This window comes from Anneissia japonica, unplaced genomic scaffold (genome assembly GCF_011630105.1).
Source record: "Anneissia japonica isolate Jap-2015-1 unplaced genomic scaffold, ASM1163010v1 scaffold284975_len822289_cov185, whole genome shotgun sequence".
Classification (NCBI taxonomy): domain Eukaryota; kingdom Metazoa; phylum Echinodermata; class Crinoidea; order Comatulida; family Comatulidae; genus Anneissia; species Anneissia japonica.
In genome coordinates, this window is record NW_022699685.1 from 756,435 (window position 1) to 779,752 (window position 23,318).

The following is a 23,318-nucleotide window of genomic DNA, read 5'->3' on the forward strand; positions in this document are numbered from 1 at the left end:
TTGTTCTGGAAACCAAGTGGAAACACATGGCACCCTCCTTGACTTTCCTTTTCATACGTTGGTGGCGTACTTCATCGATTGCATCATCTGAGGTACAAATAGATGATAACTGTCCGTGTCAAGTTAACTACCCAAACCGCAACCGTACACATAGCGCAAGGGGGAATTGCGGGGATCGAAAAAACAGCGAAGGTACAAACAGCAATTAATGTGGGTGAAGATAGCTTTCGATATCGGCTGGTCAGGCCTTGGCTTATTATTACTAGTGAGTGGTGGTGGTAGTAGGCCTAGGGCCTAGTATAAATAGGCCTAGTAGCCTCCCTACCTAGGCCTACCTACAGACAGGCCTAGCTAGGGGCCCTGGGCCTACCTAGGCTGGGGCCTAGCTAGTAGGCAGGAGGCTCAGGCCTGACTGGGTAGGTTGAGTACACAGTAGGGGGTCCTCAGACTTGGCCTAGCCATAGAGAAAGGAAATTTAGCTAGCTAAAGCTAGGAAGGTCAGTCAGTCAGTAGAGGAGCTGGGCAGAAAGAAACTCCTGTCTCAATTCAGTAAATCCTCTCTAACAATGGAAAATAGGCAGGTTAGGGTTACATAAGCCTGGCCTAAACTTTAAACAGTAGTATTCATTTTGGTTTGTAATGTTTAAATTTTTCAGCAAAAATGTCAGGAGGAGCAGCAGGGACTGCGAACAATTTACTGAAGGTAAATATTGCTTGGGATACTATAACAACTCCCTGATATAATCATAGAGATCTCCATGATATGACACCTTATTATTATTTATTATTATTAAAAAGCATTTATATAGCGCCTTTAGAAAAAAAGATCAAAGCGCTGTACAGTACATCAAAACCCATTATTACAAAGATAAAAATAAGTACAAGTAGAACATAATTAAACGTCACTAAAAAGTCATCTATCTACGCATGCAAGAACTTTTCGTCACATGGACTCTTGGACGCAATTTATCAAATCTGCGGTGTGCGGAAAATGTGGGATTGTCATGCATGAGTGAATCCATTCCAGCGTTGCATTGTTGCCCAAATTAAAAGCTCACCAATGCGTCGGAGAGACTTTAATTCACTCCAAATATATTTAGCATAGGTCTGTGTGGGTTCTCATAGTTTGCATATTTTTTAATGTGAAAATGTTAAGAATTATATTTTATTTCTCCAGATTTTGTGTATCCATGGCTACAGGTAAGCTGTAAATACAATATTTTATCTTGAAAAGTGAGACATATATAATTTGTGTACATTATTATTTTTGTGTTGATAAAGACAATTCTATTGATTTATTTTTTGATAATTTTGAACATTATACTAACAGAATCTATTTATTTTTTTTTTCGACTTGTGAAAATGATTTGAAATTTTATTTTTCTTACTGTAGTTTTAAGTTCTATTCTGTAAGTGGCAGGTTTCCCGCTGTTGAATGAGAATTTTAATAAATAAATAAATATGTTGTTTGTTGATTTAAAAAAAAACAAAAAAACAAGGAATGAGTTGTATACCGTTTTTTTTAATTTGCACATGAACCATCTTGCAGACAGGGCCAACGGCTTGAACGTCTCTATATGAAAGATGGTGCACTATTAACATTTGCATTTCAGCCTTCCAGCTGAAACACAAAGAGTAGCAATGTGAATTGAACTCAAGGCTATGTAAAAAAGGTTCAGCTCACACACAGTGGCTACCAGTAGTTAGTCTACTGAGCTAATAAGCTGCTCTCTTACTGTTGACTTACTCCAATCACTGGCTGTCATTATTTTTTCGTCATTCTTTATTGAATCTGGTGTTTTTTTATTTTCATAAAACCTGTAAGAAAAACTCTAAAAAAAATTTACAAAATTACAGTACCAGTATTGATATTAGGGAGTCAAGCCAAATCCATACATTACTAATTGTTTCATTTTAATAGTGATATTCATACTTTGAACTTATGCTATATGTACTATAAACTATTTGTTTATCTATTTTATTCATAAAAATCTTCTTTTTTTTTTAAGGCAGAATGCAAAAGCCTTTCGTGAAAAAACCGGCTCACTTAGAAAAGCTTTAAAAAAGCAGGCTGAATTTGGTAAGCCTTACAGTACTGAACATGTTTTAAAATTCCTTTTTAAAATCCAAACCAAAAGTGATAAAACATCTTCACTTATGGTACTGGATACCAAAATATACATAATGTAAGACAGAAAGAAAATATGCTGAATATTCATGTCATTTTTAAAAATGTGTTTTGTGTGTGTGTGTGTGTGTGTGTGAATGGGAAAATCAACAACTTCTTTACCTTTGGTCTTCTAAATTTTTTCAGTGTACATTGATGCTCCAAATGCAATATCTTCAACAGACAATGATGAAAATGGTAAGAAATTACTACTACTACTTTATTCAAATTCAGCATCTTTGCAGTTCATAGTTTTTGTGTTTAACTGCATGCACAATTAACAGAAGATAGTATATTAGGGGAAGGCCAACCAAGTTGATTTGATAATTAGGGGTTGTAAACCGGTACCGTAAAGTATTTTGTTACACACAGGGTAATATACTCTTGATTAAGCACTGCTATTGAAACATTTGCCATGCAACTGAAAACTATTAACATTACTACATTTACAATCATTGATTTTCAAGTCATTTATGATTTTTTTTTATCAATATCATCATTAGAAAGTACTGTATAAAGATTATTTTTACTTTTTTTCTACTTATTATCGTTGTATTATTGTTTTTTTTTGTTGTTGATATCATTACCTTAATATAGTTGATCAGCTAGGCTGGTGGTTTTCTAAGCCTAATCAATGCTTTAATGCTCGGGAAGATAGTACATTTTGTGAAGGATATGAAGAGTCTGTGCAGGTGGTAGTGGATGCAGTCAAAGAGCATGGTCCCTTTGATGGTTAGTCACAATTATCTTATATTAAAATTTGGTTCATTCCCTAAACATTATCACATGTAGAAATTGTAGATATAATAATGATAATTATATATATTTTGATTTCTATAACATTAGCATCACAATTATGAATAATAATTCTTAATTCGTAATTCAATTTTCTCGGTGAAGAGTTGGTAGACAACAAATATTGTCTAACATATATAATTTTATACTTCAGTATCAAAATAAATTTCAAAAATGAAAATGAAATAGTAACATAACTTGACTTATAGCGCTTTATATTAATTTTTATGTTTATGTTTACTCAGTTTTTATTACCTTATATTATATCAGGAGGGGCTACCAGCTTTTTTTTTTTCATATAACAAGTAGAATACAGTACTTCATATCTAAACATAAAAATTGCAAAATGTTGAGCTGCAACATTTTTAAGATTAAGAGAAGAGTGGAGAGATATGTTTGCTGCTATGTGATTAATTAGAAGGTTCATTTTTTTCTTGTTGGTTGTATTGCAGGAATTCTAGGATTCAGCCAAGGTGCGTCTATGGTCTCCTTTATATGTTCATTACAATGTAAAGGAGGTAAGACCCAGCAAAGACATAATTAAATACTAAATAGTAATGAAAAACAGCAATTTATATTTTGGTATTTTTTATTGAAATCTTTTCTTTTACATAAAAGAGTATATTTTTATTAATATTATTATTGTAGAACTGTTTTGATTGTTAATAATCCAAACACAATGGATGTTAACTTACTGCTAGCTTTCGTCGATTATTGTTGATAACTTTATCAAGTACAATTAGAATAAAACATACCAATAAGGTAGAATAAATTTCAACATATTGAAATTACCTGAATAATTTATTTATTCTTTGATTTTTAACACTTCTTACTTATATTGTAATTTCTGTTTTTGACCTTTCAACAGATTCAAGATTTAGTTTTGATTTCGCCATTCTAGTTGCTGGTTTTAAAAGTCTTAATAGTATGCATGATTCACTGTACGATCAACCTATTACCATTCCAACATTACATGTATTTGGTGACACCGATAATGTTATACCCAAAGGTAAGAAATGTAGCCAGTATTTCATTCCTTTCTTCTTGATTAGATAATTTCTTTTAATTTTCATCAAACTTTTTATTACAAAAAATAAACCACAGCTGTCTTTGTAGTATGTCACTATTCACATTTCAATGAAAATGCATATAGCGCCCTCTACAGTTTATCATGAATAATAAACTTTTTTCCTTCCTAAAAGTTATATGCTATAATAGTATTTAAAAATTATGATTTGCAGGCACTGATCCAATTAGGGGAGGGGGAACTGATGAATGTGCCCCTTCTCCCCATTTTGACACAAAACTTTTAAATTTCAGTGCATATCAATGTTATGTACTAAATTAAGAAAAAGAATACAAATTCCCTACCCCTTCCCCTCCCCCTCCGCCCACTTGTTGGCAGTGTGTTTGAGAGGGAGTGCATGTTATGGTTTTGTACGTAGTTCCAGAAAATACATTTTACCAGCATAAATTATACATTAATATGGTGGATTTTGTTTTATTTTTAGAAATGAGTGAACAATTACTGAAATATTTTGTTGAACCACAAACTCTCGGACATTCTGGAGGTGGGTGCCTTGCGCATTTCATTGAATGCTAATTTTAAAATTATTTTTTATTTCAATTATCTGCAAGACTAGAATTCTTTTCTAAAGAGCTGAGGCGAAACTTAGGTCTATTCCCCAGCCTCTGTAGGTTGTTATACCTTCTTTATTAACACTCTGCCCGCCAAACACAGAGATCTCTGTGTTTGATAAAGCAATGCTTGACCGGCAAACACGGAGATCTCTGTGTTTCAAGTTTTTTAACGGAATCCGATAGATGGGGTAATTACCGACATGTACTAACAATTTGAACACTATATTCAGTCTGGACCGTAAGTATTTCACTATTTGTTTACATTAGCGTAGAGCGGTATTGGTTTACTGTACTTTGAAGGATACATGGATAGTACCTGTAGACTTCCTTCATTCTCAGACTCAATTACCTTCTATACTAAATAAAGCTTTTACAGATTTTGTTTTGCCAAATTAATTCATTCTCTTTTGATAAGTAATTATAGCATTCACCAACTGATCAAGTAGTCCATTGCAAGCCTCAGTAACTATTGTATGCAAGTCATATAGAATACTTTCTGGTTTATGGTTGGAAGTGGAATGCTTTCTTGACACTTTTAAATGATCTTTAAATTATAAGTTGCATTTTTGAGGTTTTTCTGATTTTTTTCTTCTTTTTTTTTGGACAGACAGTGTATCTTTTAGTAACCAGTTATTTTGTTCATGTGTAATTGCATAAAGATATTCTTTAATATGCTGCCCTACATGCAGAAGAAGATTTTGGGGCAAACTGGTCTGAATTCACCAATCCAATCAAATTCAACCTCATTGAAAATCAAATTATGCCAAGGAAAAGAAAAATAATATACTGTAGCACTTATAATGATCTATCTATCTAGCAGGCTATTCCAAGGTGCAGCTACACTTGACGAAAAAGAAAAAAATGGAGCACTGCCCGAAGAAATAAAAAAAAAAAAAAATTGAAGATCAATATAAATAAACTACAGTATGCTCTAATAATTGCAACATTTCATTTCCTAAATACAATATGGACCTTCTATATGTATCTACCTTAGATGCTACAGATTATCTTCATACAAGATAATTTTAGACTTTTAATATTGAAATAACTTGAGGAAGTTAATGATTAACTACCTTTGTGCTAAATCACCTGTAATTGACATATCTACGTGTTTTACTTTACCCCCAGCTGCCTTCCCCTCAGTCGATTTCCCCTTTTAGACAATTTCAATGAAAGTACTGGTGTGACTTAATGATGAGGAAAATAGAATGTACTATTTTTAGAATGAAAGCATGTTGTAGAGTATATTCATTCGCGATTGGTACCTTAGTGATCATCCATATTTTCATCAAATTCAAGAGAGTACAAAACATAATCTTTTCTGTGACACCCCCATCCCATAAATGAGTACATAATAAATGATGATTGTTAACATTTTTCGGTCACTTTTTTTTCAATTTCATAAAAGGTACACTGGTGACCCCTTCCCTTGTGCTTTGTACTTTATGAAGATGATGACTACTTATTTACTTGAAGTGTAGTGTTTTATTTCATTTTATTCAGGAATTGAAATAAAAAGTCAACACATTCCTATATGCAAAGCCAAACCAATGAACAAAAAAAAAAATCCTAGGCTTACTAAAGAAATTCTTTAAAAAAACTTATTTCCATTGGGCCTATGATGTATTTCAAAAATAATGCCTTATTCGCTTGAATTGTAGTGCACTATTAAGTTCATGCACAATGACTTATTCGCTTGAGTTGTGTATTATTCGGTTTGTGCACAGTGCCTTAAATTCATGTGAGTTGTTCATTATTAAGTTCATGCACAATACCGTATTCACTTGAGTAGTGAATTATTCAGTTGATACACAGTGCCTTATTTATGTGAGTAGTGCATTATTCAGTTGATACACAGTGCCTTATTCATGTGAGTAGTGCATTATTCAGTTGATACACAGTGCCTTATTCATGTGAGTAGTGCATTATTCAGTTGATACACAGTGCCTTATTCATGTGAGTAGTGCATTATTCAGTCCATACACTGTGCCTTATTCAGTTGAGTTGTGCATTATTCAGTCCATACACTGTGCCTTATTCAGTTGAGTTGTGCATTATTCAGTTGATACACAGTGCCTTATTCAGGTGAGTTGTGCATGATTAAGTTCATGCACAGTGCCTTATTCAATTGAGTAGTGCATTATTCAGTCCATACACTGTGCCTTAATCCATTGAGTAGTGCATTATTCAGTCCATACACTGTGCCTTATTCATTTGAGTTGTGCATTATAATTTCATGCACGGTACCCTATTCTGTTCAGTTGTGCATTATTCACTTTATGCACAATGCCTTGCTCACTTACTTCATACTTTTTATATTGTTTAGGTCACTTTGTACCTGCCTCATCACCTCAAAAGAAAGTTTATGTGGAATTTCTCAGTCCTTATGTAGAGAGGAAGCTTAAGAATTCGTGATAGGAATCACAACCTTATTGTTTTATATTTACAAAAGAGTTTGTAATGGTAAACAATTCTAAAGATAGGTGATAGATTAAAAAAAAATTTATAATTTGATGTGTTAAATCCACTCGGCAAGTGTAAGAATAATTAGCCAAACTCAATTCGAGAATAAAACAAATTTATAACTTTCCTTCACAACTCACTCCAGGATACTCCAGCCTTTGGATCAACTGTTGATGTATTAGGTTGTGTGCATAGAAATCTGATATAATAATGCGGCAGAATTTTACGGCTGACATATCAAATTATCCCTCATACTCTATATCTACCCTGGCTGCAGTTTGGGATGGTGAATTAATTATTCCAAGACCTTACCTCAATTCCACTGAATGTTGTTTAAATTGCTTCAAAAACACATTTTATGATCAAATCCAGGAGCAAATGTAAATGTAAATCTAGACCTGCTTCTTATTCTAGTGAGTTTAATAATTAGTATTTTTAATTAATATTTTGTTTTGCTTTAAATTTACTTTGATAATGTTGTTCTTCTCTTGATTTGTTCACCTGTATAATAAAATAAATATTTTTAAAGGATTTGTACAGTATTATGTTATTGTCCTAAATTTGTAGTGTGTTTTTTTGTTTTTTCAGATTTTGACAGTACATTAATTTCCCATTAATTTAAGAATCATTTCTCGTCATTGTTCCGTTTTTCCTAATTTAGTTATAATAATAGTATTGTAATGGGAACTGCTTCATCTAATCGTTTTGTTATGAGAATAATAATTAGGATAATTCTGCCTACAATAATATTAAGAATAATCCAATACATCTGCATGTTTTGCACAAGAACACAGTCCGCTGGTAAATATGGAAAAGAACAATTTGGGATGATTTTTGTGGATGTGATTTACTTAGGTTTGAATTGATTATGATTAATTTTCAGTGGAGGCTGCTTTGTCAAGACTACAATATGACGAGCAATATCAAAATGTTATTCTTTCACGCTGAATGCATGAATTAACGAAAGGGGAAAAATATGAAAAGAATGGTTCTGGGTTAATTAACTTTGGTATTGAAATGTTATCAATGTACACCGATTAGCTCAGATGAAGTGACGGATAATAGTACAATAGCAAAATATGACGAGCGATAGATGAAGGTGGCTACTTTAATTACTGAAAAGAGTTTTTAATCTAGTATATGCTAATAATAGCTTATTGATGTGAGTAATAGCCTTGGAGGTGCGTATAACGGCGGAATCGATTGTCGAGGGTCCTTCCTTGTGCGTTTGTAAATGGACAAACTTCAGTTTTTTGACTCCTGCAAATAAAAGCATAGGCGGAGTAGCTTTGTTTCATATCTTGAATTGTACAGTATTTTCCTAAGGCCTACATTGCGGTAATTTTATTTTAACGATGTGTTAATTGGCTTAATTAAAGATCGTTACAAAACGCTTGAACATGGAATATGATTAACAACATAAGTGAAGACAATTATAATTATTCTACGATACGAAGAGATACAAGCATATCTGTATACATACGATATGATACGATAAAAATGTTATTGCAATCTATTCTGTAAAAAAATTGAAGTTGAACCATTTCACACAAATCAAAAAATAAAAAGAAATCTTAAAAGGACAACAGCAAAGCATTACATTTAAATTGAACATAAAAACAATGTCCGTCCGACTGTTACAGGGAGTATTTACCATCCTTTGAACAAGGATATGGACGCCATTGGGTCTGTACAGGATGGCATGGCAGAGTTTTCAACAACATATTTTACTTTTCCGAGAAGCAGGATTATGATCATAAAAACTTTAACACCAGTACTTCATTTGAATGGATATTGAATCGTATAATTGTATCTGAATGACGTTAGTAAAAACGGAGGTTGTCTGGTTAAAACGCGAGATGAATTGTTATGGCATTCTCGCTCGGCGTGTGTTAACTGACGTTGTTAATGAGAATGTATGGGTTGATTTCTTTGAAAATCCGTATCAAAATAGAACAACTCCAGTTAGTAATTTGTAATAACGAAGGTATCATTAAGTTTGCGCTACGCTTGACAGAGGGCGACCTCGAGCTGATGTGACCCGCGGGTATCCGGGGAGTGCTGTACTCACACACGGGAGATTCTGATAAATTTTCGCCTTCTTCGCCTTATTGTCAACCTACTTTAACACACTGAAGATCAGATGCGCAATTAGTGGCCCACACTCGCAATATGCTTTAGAGCCCTTCTCATATTGACACCCCCATCGTGTTCTGAGGTGATATGAGTGTTCAAATAAAGCAAGTCACTGTTTTTTAATCGGAAGTGAAAGAATTAAATCAAACCTTGTTGATAATTCAAAGGTCTTAACTAACACCACGTTATGTAAAAGATACGGTTCCTTTCACTTTTATAGTGAATGGGCCTAATTGAAAGTGAATGATAGCCTAATAAATGATAATGATAATTATAGTAAAGTGAAAATAACAACAATCAGGGGCGGATCCAGAGATGTCCGAAATGGTAGGGGTGGGGGTGCGATCGAGACAACACTAGCCTAGGGAGTCCGGGGGCATGCCCCCGAGAATTTGTTGTTTTCCAGCCGCCCGAAAATAGCCTCTGAGACGTTTTGGGCGATCAATTATTTCTTTCTTTTTTTTTTACTTTCCAAAAAGGGAGCCTTAAAATCCGCCGCCCCTGACAATAGCAATCTAATATAATAATATGGCGCCCTTTATTTCTGTCTGTTCTCTTAGAGATGAGTGTTACCCAGTTGCTGTACTTATCTCATTTATAGAGTGAAAAAAAAGATAAAACGAACAAGGATAGGTAATCTGAAAACAGGATAACTTTGACTTTGAATGGGCACTTCGGAACTCCTTATTCAGGAAACACGCGAAGGAGAGACGGGGTGGTTAGCATGTGTATGAAAATGAGTTAGATCGACATGACTCACAATGTAGACCCTATAAACAACTGCTTCAAAGGTGTTTAAACATACAATAAAATTATTTTAAAAAGTTATTAATTCAAGTTATTTTACGAGTTGTTTAATTATAAATATTTATTATTTTATATAAGTTTATTATATTAAAGAATTTACATTTGTTAATTCCAATTAAAGATTTAAAAATAGGCCTATATATATTTCACTTTAGATTATTTGCTTAATTTTCATTCAAATTAATATTCTAGCAAAACAATATGCATTCCTATTTTCATAGATTTATATAAAATGATTTCTTCATCTCTCAGTTTTATCTTAAGATTATTCATTTCCTTTCTTTAAATATGTAAAGTTTCTTTAATTCTTTCCTTACCCTTTCTTCGTTTTTTTTTTAATTGATTCCAAAAAATAAATATTTCCACCATGGCGCTTGCTTTGTTTATTAACTAGCTTATTAATTCGGCTTGTCATGGTGCGTGGCGTGAATTTATCCAGAAAGAGGAAATGAGAATTATGTTAAACGGCACATGAAGAATACAGGTGTGTTAGCGCTGACCATCGTGTATATCTGTCGAGTTTTAAACAAGATTTTGGCCAAGTAAATAAATCTGCTTATCATTTTTTAATTTACACTGCTTATGTGGTTTAAAAATTCCTAAGCACGAATACTTTTTTTTCGCGGATTAGCACGCAGTATGGATACCCGACATTCAATTATGAAGTTGTAATAATTGATGCGCAACATGATTCCCAACAAGTAAGGTAAATACCTTGTCACCGTGGAAATCAGAATTACAGACAATGCATTTCCCCAGAACATGTGTATTTCGTTGTAATACCGCACTTTTGGGAAAACGTGGTTTGTTCCGTTAAATCGTGTGGCTGCAGTGGCCCACACTTGCAAATGCTTAAACTGTCTCGGGCGTCTCGGAACTGTAATGAGGAATCTAGACGTGACCTAGTTAGCCTCGCCCTTATTGTGTGTTCTTCGCATTGTAGTAACCCTTACCCACCCAGGGATTGTAATTACATGCGGTTTGACAGCTTTCCATCATGTATGTACCGCAAGAGTACACTTAATTGCCCGGATAGAAACGTCGATTCCCAAATTACAATGAAATACAAAAATAATTATAATACCGATTAATGTTATAGCTGTTGTATTGATATGGACATTTATACTGAATAGTACCCTCACCTAGAATATATTGGTGCCGCTTATTAACAGTTCTAGATTATCTACATTTACATCTTCATGCAGTCTGATATTCAACTTCTATCGTCTGGACAACATCTGTGTCAAGCCGAAAATTAATTGAATAAAAAGTGTGTGCATGTCGGCGAACCCTTTTTGCTTATTGTTTTGTGGTAAATCATTGTGAAATTGTTTGCGTCATTAGATTGAGCCGACTATTCTATATTATTTATAATGTAGGCCTGCCAGGAATGTACAGTACAGTAGAATATGTTGGTAAGTCCGTAGTAGGCCTATTAGAACTGCAATACATTCTAGTTCAGAATATGTATATAGGCCTTTAACCATTTGGGAATAATCGTTGTGTGAAATGGCGTAATATTTACCAATAACACTTGATACTTATCCTCTGAATTGAAATGCACTATTATGATATGGCCAGATACTTTGACTTGATCTATATAATGTCAGGTCAGTTTAACAAGTTTGCCGAATGCTAGTAGTGCCGATGCCAGTCTGTTAAAACCCTGTTTTCTGAATGTCAGTTTTCCGACTAAACAAACTCATTTCTCAGTTTTCCGAATTCCAGTTTGCCGATTAAAGTCTGTTAAAACCCAGTTTTCCGAACGTAAGTTTCCCCTACTAAACAGCCTCATTTCCCACTGTTTGCCAAATGGCAGTTTGTCGACAGTGTTGAAACCCAATTTGCCGAATGTTAGTTTCCGACTAAACAATCTCATTTCCCAGTTTGTCAAATGTCGTGATGTACTCTCAATTAATCGATATCCAATTTACCGAATGTTGATCTGAAATTTTCCTATAACGATTATGCTCAGTTCCAGTGTTGCTGGTGTGCCCGTGCGGTGGCATCACCGGCACAAAGAAGGGTAAATGTGAAGCTGAGCATAACACAGCGGAACTGCAGGCGGCCCACCTCGAAACGCAGAGGTCAACCATGGGATCGAGTGTATTATTGAACGATCCTACGACTGTTATTTGTAACTGTTAAAAGACAGTCGACCCAATATTTGTAGCATCGAATCGTCAGTCGGCAAACTGGGAGGCAATGACGAGTCAGTAACTAAGAATCTGGACTGTTGGGTCTGCGATCTGATTTGGACAACTTTTGGAGATGGAATCGGCGTTTGGCGTATTGAGCAAGGATATCCGAAAAAACTACGGCAATATGCTCAAATCTCTGAATTATTTTCTTACTGTTTACGATTATTGAGAAAATTTGTGACTTATAAACTCTATATTAGGCATCACGTATAGGCCTATAACTATATAAAGGCCTTGCCAGTTTTATACAAAATGTTTTATTGCACAGTTGTATATCTTCCAGTGAGTACCTCTCTAATATGATAATCGTAGGTCTTCTTAACAAAATATGCAATGAATCAATTGCACTCCTCAAACCCGATGCAGGTAATGCAGAGATGGCGGCATATTGTGGCAATATACGGTGTATATATATCCCTGTCTCTTATACACATCTAGATGTGATTTATATTATATGCAACTATTGGTTTCTAGCCGTACCTATAATTGTGTAATGGAGTGTATCTGGTGGTATTCGAATCTGTTCAACCATGAAGCCTCCGTGATCTAATGGTTATGACGCTCGCCTTGACAGCGAGAGGTCGCAGGTTCGAGTCCCGCCAGAGGCATTTTATTACACAATTTCTTTATTCGAGAGAGAGGCCTGTATATATAAATATAAAACGTATATATTCTATTTTTACAAAATGTTTCAAAGGTTACTTTAAAAGTGAATAATGTATCATTTTGTTTTGTAACATAGTGCCTTATACCAAAAAGTCGGTATAGTACAGACAAGGTAGTATGCACTTTACAAGTTCACAACCATTAACGTTATTATTACCGGTAGAAATAATTTTGATAGTTTCTGATCAATGAAGAAATAGGGTTGTGTGTAACATGGTGATAAGCCTATTTCAAACAATTATAATAGGTCTAGATTAAATCGGTATGTTGTTCAACTAACGATTAAAATAGAATTGTTGTTACAAAAACACTAAGTCGCGGTATAATACGTGCAGAGGCAAAAGTAGGACAAATCTTTCTTCGGAAATCAAGTTACAAATTCGTCATACTGGTGACATTTTCACATCGTTTTCGGAAACAGCTTTCGCACACCGACTGATTCGGTTGACAGTTGGTAGCAAATTACGATGAAGAGTATCAAAACAAATGAACCTAATACAAGAGTATGTATGGAATTAATTAAGCCGGCTGCTTCCAATAATAACGCCTAAATGGAGACTAATTACTGACGTCATTCAAATTATTTGGGAAAAAAATATTCAGAAGTCCATTGAATAAATAAGCAACGGTTGACGTTGGAACAAGACTATCGCTTAAGGACAGTGTAAAGCGTACATTGTAAGAAAATCAGGTTAATTTAATTTAGTATATAAATCAGATTTTATTTGTTTCAAACCGTCTCTTATAGTTATATTTTATAAATGATTACATATATATACATATACATATATACATATATACATATATATATACATATATATATATACATATATATATATATTCAAATCAATTTGCTGTTTAGCACTGAGAACACAAATAATGTATATATATACATATATATATGTACATATATATACATATATATTAATATGTATATAGGCCTATATATATATATATATAAATGTTACATGTCTTGAGAATTTTAATAACATTTTTTACCTTTGATATATGCAGTATTGATTTTAATGTGATATTGTATGGCTTTGTCTTTCACATACGTGTTTGCATTCTCGTGTGTGCTAAAACATGGTCGTAACCAGGCTACATTAAACTCGTTTTATTGTAGTTGATCACATAACATTATTTTGATTATTTCACTCGAGCTGTTGTTTTATCTTAAAGTGTCATTATTGTCATGATGACGACAAGTAATTATGATGAGAAAATGAATCCAGCTGGACCCGTGGGAAATGCACTCGTCGATGAAGTTACCAGTAAAGTTGATTGAACTAACCTCAACAAAACCGCAACTTTACAATTATTCCCAACATTCTCGTCCACGTACAGATACTAAAATTAGTTTTAATGTATTTAGACAATCATTCTTCATCAGCGGTCGATGAGGTATAATATTATATGTCCATGTAAAATCTCAGATACGTAAAATGTTGACTTTAAAAACACTAAAATGTAAATTTTAGAGTTTCTAAAGTCAACCTTTTACGTATCCGAGTTTTCATTACCGTTACGCATATTATATTTTATGTTTCGAAACACACATGGATACTTCTTTATGTATGTATGTATGTATCAGTTATGGGCCAATGGAAATCCTCAAATCTATTAGGCCTATGCTTAAACTCTACGTATGATTTGATTATCTCATTATTTTTATAAAATAGGCCTATATTTTGAAATATATCGTAGTTCTTATAACATAAGTTGTAAAAATCTAAATATAGAAAATTTTGCAGTGTTTTTCAGCACTTCCTATACACATATAATTCATAGAGCACCACGTCATGAATATTCATAGAAAAGTTTTATTGGGTAACCAGATACAGTGCGCCACCATTATTGTTAAAAGGAAGGATTCGTCGCTTCACTGTTTATTGATTGCGACACTTTGTCTTGTGTGGGTCAAACGTTAAAGCTGAGCTACTTTACTTGCGAACTGCGACAAGAGCCGTGTTAAATTCGTATCAGGTGAACCGGTAAAAGAAGAACTAGCTGTCGAGTAAATGAATTTATTCACCAATCTACATAAAGGCACCAGACATTATTCATAACCTATTCTTCTTTTACTTTATGTTCTACTTTTTAAAAACCAAGTACTGACAAACCCGTGTATTGATCAGTTTTCAAGAAATTTGGCTAAAATGAGTTTTTTGCATTCCTTAAGTCTGATTTTCGTATATGCAATATGCTTCGTGTTCGCACGCGGTGTCACGCAATCAAGACGACACCAACAATGTCAGCCCGTGTCTACGGTAATCAAAATAGCTCAAGAAGTTTACGAGCAGGACACAAGAAGGACTATGTTCTGCCGTGGAAATGCAACAGTAATGTCGTGCGAAGGTACCTGTAAATCAAGGATGATTCCAAAATTTACCAGCCCTCTTGGATTCTCCAAGGTAAGCAACCTATTTGTATAATATCTGAATGCATATACAAACAAGAAAAATATAAGACAGGGTAAACTTGACTTCTTGGAACCAACATGTAATTACTTAGGCAATATTATTGGAAACATTTGACTTGCCAGTATGTAAGGTAGAGATTTCGACTTTATACATAGCATAAAGTCGAAAGGGTCTATTAACTTAAAACATTTTAATGATGAACTACTAGACCCGATTCTACTCTTACGCATGCTTGCAGAGAGACACCATCGGACAGTAAAGTCAGTCATTTTCATCCGTAACGAGTCTTCCAAGTGACAAGTGTTTCTATGAAACCATGAGATTATTAAATCGTAGTTTTGTTAATTCTAAAATAATGTTGACGGCAATCATAAGTACAATGTCCTTATTGGTATATGTGAAAATATGCAGGGATATTTTTATTTCATTCAAGAGCTGATCCTATGAAAGGTTCCTTCCGACTGCATTATATGATTGCTTCCTCATTATAATCCCTCGGGCATTCATCCAGTTAAAGTGATATTTTATAGAATTTAATACTGATGGACAGTTTAGACACACATTAATGCAAACGTTTGGGATGTCTTTTTGGCTAGTCTAGAGATTTCTGCCAATCGTACTTTGGCAGGTCTATATGCATGTGTGTTTACATACGATGGATTGTTGTATGAATAAAAAGCGATATTTTATAGAATTTAATACTGATGGACAATTTAGACACGCATTAATATTGCAAACGTTTGGGATGTAGTTTAGGCTAGTCTAGAGATTTCTGCCAATCGTACTTTGGGAAGTCTATATGCATGTGTTTACGAACGATAAGTTGCTGTATGAATAAAAATTGTAAATATTTTAAGATCGTTATTCCATTACTGCTCTGCGATAATTAAGGCCTAACTCATGTTAGCGTTGTGTCAGCTCCGTAGCCTTCTCACAGTCGATGTGAATTTAGCCATACGATCAGAAACCCTAAGCCCATGTGGATTGAGTTAGCTTAAACAGTAGGCCCAATCGTTCACGAGATTTCATGTGTTTTTCATCACATTAAAACATGATATATTTAACGTTTTGGACAGATTTTAGTTTTCGCAATCAACATTGACCATCTAGCAAAACCGAAGTGGTTCCCAAACAAACAGGTTAATTAAAATCATTCTGTAGGATTACTGCAGTTTAAAGCAGTGGGTCCCAACCTGTGGTCCCCGAAAAATATAATTGGGATCCCGAAAAGTCAAAAGGGCCCGAAAAAAAAGCTAAAAATGAGTAAACTTGGCTTTTAGGTCCGTGAAGACTTTCAACATGTTTAGAGGGGTCCGCGAATTCAAAGAGTTTGGCTACCACTGGTTTAAAGAAAGAATTGCTTAAGAAATATATACGATATGCATAGACCTCAAAAATTGTGGTAAACAATGTGATCACGTGAGGACACCTCAAAAGTCGTTCTTTATCAATCGTTGGTTTATTTCCGGCCAAGTTTTTCTAGCGTGTCTATTTAGCACGATATCTCATAATGCCTCACTGAGTAATAATAATTCATTATTCTATCAATAGAACACCGATCCGATTTCCCGAGGTAATTATTGACTTATCCTATGCCGATTCAATTTAAAGCAGACATAACGAACTTATTTCAATACTTAAGACGAATACTAACTATTATTACTGTGTCATCAGTAGCCACACTTACCAACTATAATTACAAGGTTGAGAGTAACTCAATCAATTTACCACTGCGTTTGATATAGTCTTCGCGCAATAGATGAGTCAGATTGTAACAATTTTGACAAACACACTTTTGTAGAAATCTTCCAGTTTTATTATTCAACCAACAGATCATTACTCAGATATATTGACTCCTTGAATAGATATCAGTACATGTTAAATGTTTCTATAGAAACATGTAATTTACTGTAATCAAGTTTTCATTCAAATATATTTTGTATTTGATTACTAAATAGATGATGTTATATTTTAATTAGAGTTTAATCGTTTAGTTAGATTCTGTATCTGAAAATCATAGACTGACTGAGTTGAGTTGAAATAAACTTTTTTTTGACATTTGATATTTGAATTGCTATACTGTATAGTTATACACAGTAATTGTTATTAGCTTGTATTTGGAATGAGCGAGGCAATATTACTTTCTTTGTCAACAGTCTCATAAAAAAAACCATCCCTTATTCGTGGCATAAATAGGCCTTTATTGGTTGATAAACGATTTAAGTAGGTCATAAAAATATCACAACTCCGCAATAATCGATTTTTTTTTCTATCTTTTCAAATCCATACAATACAATACAATACAAATAGGTCTAATTATCAGTGTTGATGAAAATAGCGCTCTATACGCAGTTAAAGCTTGATTGATTGTTGACGCTGGATTAAATAAAAAAAAAATTAAAAAAAAAACTAGACTATAAAAACATAATATAAATTCTGTGTCCCAATTAATTTTCATTGAGCATTACAAAGTTTTAAACTTTTTAGCGTTTTTTTTTTAAATACTGTACGGTATATATTTAAATTTTTTAAGTGTTATTGTTATACTATATATGTTCACAATTAGCTTAAACAATTCAAAAATTTCTCGAAAATTGAATTTTTATAATAAGTTAAATTATATGATAATACGTTTATTCGAGTGGGTGGTAACTAGATTGCCGAAAAAAATAACAGAGAAAAAACTTTTTTTTTAAAGTTTCTTTTTATCTGCTTTGTAGCTATGATATATTTAGCAATGAATTTTAGAATTGTGATTGAACTAGAACGAGAAAATAAGAAGAGGATAGATTTTATCAGTAAAACGCTTTAAATGAAACGTTAAAACTCAATTAATTCCCAGCACTATACGTTCAAGGTACCTTCTGGTTGATAACACCGGAAAACAACAGGAAGGCGAAGCTTACGGATCTCTTTTACTTTAGGGGCTAGTTTAACATGTCTTTGATGGTCCTTTTTCTAGATTTAAGTACTTGTATCTGGAGTTGTATTTTTTAAGCCTAAATTATTATGCAAATATTCTAAAAACGATCATTACGCATTAATTGATAATTGTTGTGTTGGTTTGAATAACTAAATCCATCGTCAACGAACAGCAATACATTAACACAGGAGGGCGTTACAAATAGATACGCTTGTTTTTTTTTATTCTTTTAATTATAAAAAAAATAAACCCATCGAAATCGCAGCCTTACGGTTGAATTGCACGATATTTACAATAGAAAACTTTAAGTTATTTAATCCGGCAGCTTCAGCGACTTTATAGAATAGACTTGTGCATCGTGAGAAAAATTATACAATTTTGAAAAGATTCTACTAACCCAGCACCTTTTAATTGGTTGGTAAACATCTTAACCGCCGAACCAGAGCTTCAATATTCTAGTATTACCTATACCGATGAATGAATGTATTATTGGTTAATAATGACATTGTCATTTTTCCAAGTTCACACTAGAGATAACGGGCAGTCAACTTGGAATAAATCACGATGAACTGACTACACATTGTGTTTACCTGAAGTGTATGATGTTAAATAATATCAGATAACGTTATTAATAATTTTGATATGTTCCAGCAACAGCCAGAGGACATAGGAACTACTTTACCTACACCTTTGAATAATAGCTTGTGTGTGACTTCTCACCGCAGATCACAGATATCCGGCTGTCAGGGATAGGTCTTTAGTTACCACTAGACTAGACCTTAGGCATAATATAACGTCACTTCCATGGATGGATTTCCCCAAGAGATTTTTGAGAGTATCTACGTAACTTGTCACATGTTCATGTTGTTTTAGTATTAACATCCGGGAATCTTCCCAAACTATCATCGAAGTATGCAGCTTCATAATACAACGGTACCGCCACCATACCACCCATTTTAGATGAACGTATCTCATGAGACTAAATACGTTATTATTTTACAGGCTGTTATTCAGATTGAATTTGATAGCAACACTATTTTCTCCTGAAAACCTGTGAGGTCTGTACAGGTCAGTTGTATTGTTACATTTGCGCTCTCATCACTTAAATTTCTCCCCACAGGGTTATAGTGATGATGATTTATATCAGGGTGGCAGATAATCTTTAATGAATTGATAACTTACAACGGGTAATATCACCCACGAGAGAAAAATGCCAATTATTAAAACATCATTTCCATATTATATTAGGTACTTTATGGAAAAGAGTATAATCCGTCTATTTTGTTAATATACTTGTTTGCTATAGTTGACTCGATAATATGAAATAATGTTGATATCAACAAATAAATCAAATGAATGCTTCTCTTGTGTAATTAGGTGTACGTGTACACACACCGGTAGTAGTGAACGCTTAACCACGCAAACCAACAGTTACTTCCAGACTTAAGTCTACTGGTTTATTTAATATGAAAAAACAATCAATTCAAATTGTCTCCCTAACTATAAGTTGTTTACTTTCATTGTAGAAATATGCAATAAATATATGGATAGATTGTTAAAAACATTAATACGAAATCAACATCTAAATTTGAAAAAAAAAATCATTCAATAGTTTCCGCGTACTGGCAGTAGTTAGGTAAACAGGTAGAGAAACAAAGTGCATACATTCAGATTCAATTTTATTCGTCGAATAGGGAAGAAGCAGTGATCACATATTCAAGTCATTAAAATGTTATTAAACAACATTAGTTCGAAATAGATAAAATAGGCCTATATATTAAAATGGCTATTGAAATATCTAAAACGATACAACTCCAAACAGGTAATACCGGTAACACGATACAATTTAAGCATTATAATACATTCAGCAAGTTTGAAAATATATAAATCAAATTATTATATGTAGAGAAATGCAATTTTAACCTTTGACGGGTTTAGATTTACAAAGGTTGACAGATAGCCTAATAATGTTTTGATGTGTATTGCTAAGTTGCCAAAAAGCTGAACTCATCTCTTTGGAGCATCCAAACATAACCACGATCTGATCAACTGAATTTATCAAAGCAGCGTGAACATTTCCTAAATGTCAGCAACGAACGAACCAAAATTACCCCGGACAACAAACTATTCTAAAAAAAAAAAAAAAAAAAAAAAAAAAAAAAAAAAAAAAAATGGTTGTTAGGCCTAATGATTAATTAACACTATAGGTCTATATTTGTGTTTGTAAGATTCGCGTATTTTGTAAAATCTGGCGCAATTAAGTGCAAACGTTTGATACGGTACTTGGCAAGAATTCAATTTCTCCTCATGTGATAATAAGAAACGATATCCCAAATGTACGGTTAATTACAAACCACGTTTTATATTTTATCTAGTCAGTCAGAGGGTTCACGGATTTATTTTTTAAGATGAACGAAATAAAGTTAGAAATAATTGAATCACGATGACTTGTATCATTTTCTTCATATTTTTGCCTCATCTTACGTCCAACATGGGCATCCTAAATTTTGAAACAAAAATTAGAATGGGAAAAATGTCATCAGCTTTGCTGTTGTTAGCATGATCTACACAACGCTAAAGATATGAAGGTATTTTTTTAGCTTTACTGGAGAAAGCAATGTTAATCCTCTCTCTGAAAAGTCATGAATTATACGCCGGGAAGATAACATTATCGTGTTAAATCATAATGTAAAAGGCTTGAGCGGGTAATAACGCATGATTATGGGTTTGGTCCTACAGGGTGTGCCAAAAATCAAATCACTTCGTTTATCACGATTTCATAAAAACCAAATGTTTCTTAGCATTTAACCTAATGCCATACCAGCATGACCACCTAATGCTATAGTAACTTGACTATAATTAATCCTGTTGTTAGCTGAGGTTTAGTATTTTGTAATAAACGCTCGACCTCCCACATTCATGGTTAACTTCAGAGACAGATACAAAGAGTGCGGGCCTCGCCTTTTTGCAACTTTTCTAATCGAATAAGGAAGGAGTGGTGATAGCTCAAAACAGCATGATCGTTAGATATCATTTTTCTAATGATTCATAAAAATATAGATAATATACATAACAATAAAACATATAATATATTTGACTTCAGTAACTAATATTAATACTGAGATTCGTCAGAGATAATGTGCCCAGATCAGGAAGATGATTACCCCTGCCAATAGAAGAAGTTCAGGATTCGCTCTGTTACTGACAAATATTATTTTTTCTAAATATTGTCATTGGCGTTATTATACCGATAATTTTTATTTATGATGTTTCATTAATACAGATACAGTCATATAATGTCAGACAGCATGAATTGAGAGTTAGAAATTAATTTAGAATAAGGCCCATATCTGATTACATATATGTACATGGATAAAAAGTGACTGTAGAATGTCACGTATAACTGTGGTAGATTTATCCTTCTATAATTACGGGTAGTGTGTGTGGATTACGGGTCTTATGAAATTCGGCAAAATTTACCAATTCAAGCTCACTCGTTGTTTAATTCAATATGAACCTAACTAGGCCTAGGCATATTAGTTTTAAATTGAAATATTCTAAAATCTTATTTCCTTATTTGGCATTTATTGGCAAGCTGCAACTTTCCAGCGGTGTTCAAGAAGTTGTTGATGAGTTTTAATAAACTCAAATTACCGATTCTATCAATAAGTCTATCAGCTAGACATTCTAAAAACTTGGCACCTTTTTCGAATCTACTTTATCCGGTGGTAGTTTTAAATAACTTCATCATCCCGAAATAGATTTACAAAAATAGTTACACGCATGTTTATCTATACTGATTATTGGTCTACGTCTGCTTTTGTACAGTCATATTTATTTGGAAGCAATGCAAACAACTTTTTAACAATAATATGGGATTATTAATTGGCTTATATATACAAAAAAAAATGCTTAAATCTCTGTAAAAACGAGTATCCAGTTCAAATTTCTATACAAACAGTAGGCCTTACACTAAACCAATAGGCCTACTGTTTTGTACAATAATGATAAAATAAACAGGCTGCACTTAAGACTAGTTAAAACAATCATGGATACATTACACATCTTTTGTGCCAACACTGTCCTTGAATAATTGATTGAATAATTTAATTCGTAAGAAAAAATAGCATCTGAGAGGGTACGCTCCGAGCATGATTTTCATAATTTAACATTTTTTAAAATTTAAAAGTGCTTAAAATTGAGCAGACACTGTATAAATTTTTCTAAAATCAAAGATTGGGTCCTTTTTATTAGCAATTTTTTTGTGTGAGTTTGTCATTCATTTTTAAAATTAGCTTTATTAAAATAATTTCCGGAAATTAATTGATGAGTTTAAAAATAGAATTGAAAATACTTTTCTGGAAGGTTCAATTTTGCAAATGACTACTCCAGGTGTTTCTAGTTTGCTGATAATAAGGGTTAAGACTACATACAAAAATGAAATTTAGAAATATCTAAGAAATGATAATTAATATCTGTAAAATGTAAATATAGGCCTAAATGTAATCTACGATTTAGGAATCAAAATATGAAAAAAGAGATACAAATGTGAAACATCATAGAAAAAATTTAACTAGGGTAAAACTATCCCCACAGATCATCATCCCGGTGTTTCTGATAGGTTTCGATGTTTGAAGGAGTTTAACAGATCATTTAGCCTATCTGGGGTAGAAACTATTTCTGCAGGACACCACCCTGGTGGTTTTGATGGTGGGCACGTGACTGGTACGTCATTTCGGGTACTCTGGATGTGATTTCGTCTGACTTGTCAACACTGCCAATGTCAATTTTATAAGCATTAGTCCATCCAGGCATTCCAATTATCATATTTATACATCAATGTCATGTATAAATATTTTTATCTAAATTTGTAAAGCTTAAGGAATTTATAATATCGGTATGTTATCGCTCTGTCAGATCCACTTATATAGTTTATAAAGAAAACAGAATATCATGCTGACTACCAGTATTAACGGAGGTCTTTTTAATCTGTTTGCAATAATTTAAATAATATTAATCAAAACTGAGCATGATAAATAATGTTAGTTAGAACGGTTTCTTTTTATTAAAAATGTTTTTCAATTAAAGTATTATTT

The 23,318-nt window shown here is 33.2% G+C and overlaps 1 protein-coding gene across 6 annotated transcripts; it reads left to right on the forward strand.

Annotated features, from left to right (window-relative positions):
* Window positions 1-11: 11 nt before the first annotated feature.
* On the forward strand, window positions 12-7,608 carry LOC117103075 (esterase OVCA2-like). 6 transcript variants are annotated; one of them, XM_033243565.1, is made up of 10 exons: window positions 12-192; window positions 657-703; window positions 1,178-1,200; window positions 2,010-2,080; window positions 2,315-2,365; window positions 2,765-2,899; window positions 3,415-3,480; window positions 3,831-3,971; window positions 4,474-4,533; window positions 6,930-7,608. In XM_033243565.1, the coding sequence occupies exons 1-10, from the start codon at window positions 27-29 to the stop codon at window positions 7,016-7,018; spliced, it is 849 nt and encodes a 282-aa protein (XP_033099456.1). In that variant the 5' UTR covers window positions 12-26; the 3' UTR covers window positions 7,019-7,608. The 6 variants fall into 6 exon arrangements, with proteins under 6 accessions (XP_033099456.1, XP_033099458.1, XP_033099457.1 ...); XM_033243566.1 differs by having other exon boundaries at window positions 88-265; XM_033243569.1 differs by having other exon boundaries at window positions 128-210.
* Window positions 7,609-23,318: the final 15,710 nt, after the last annotated feature.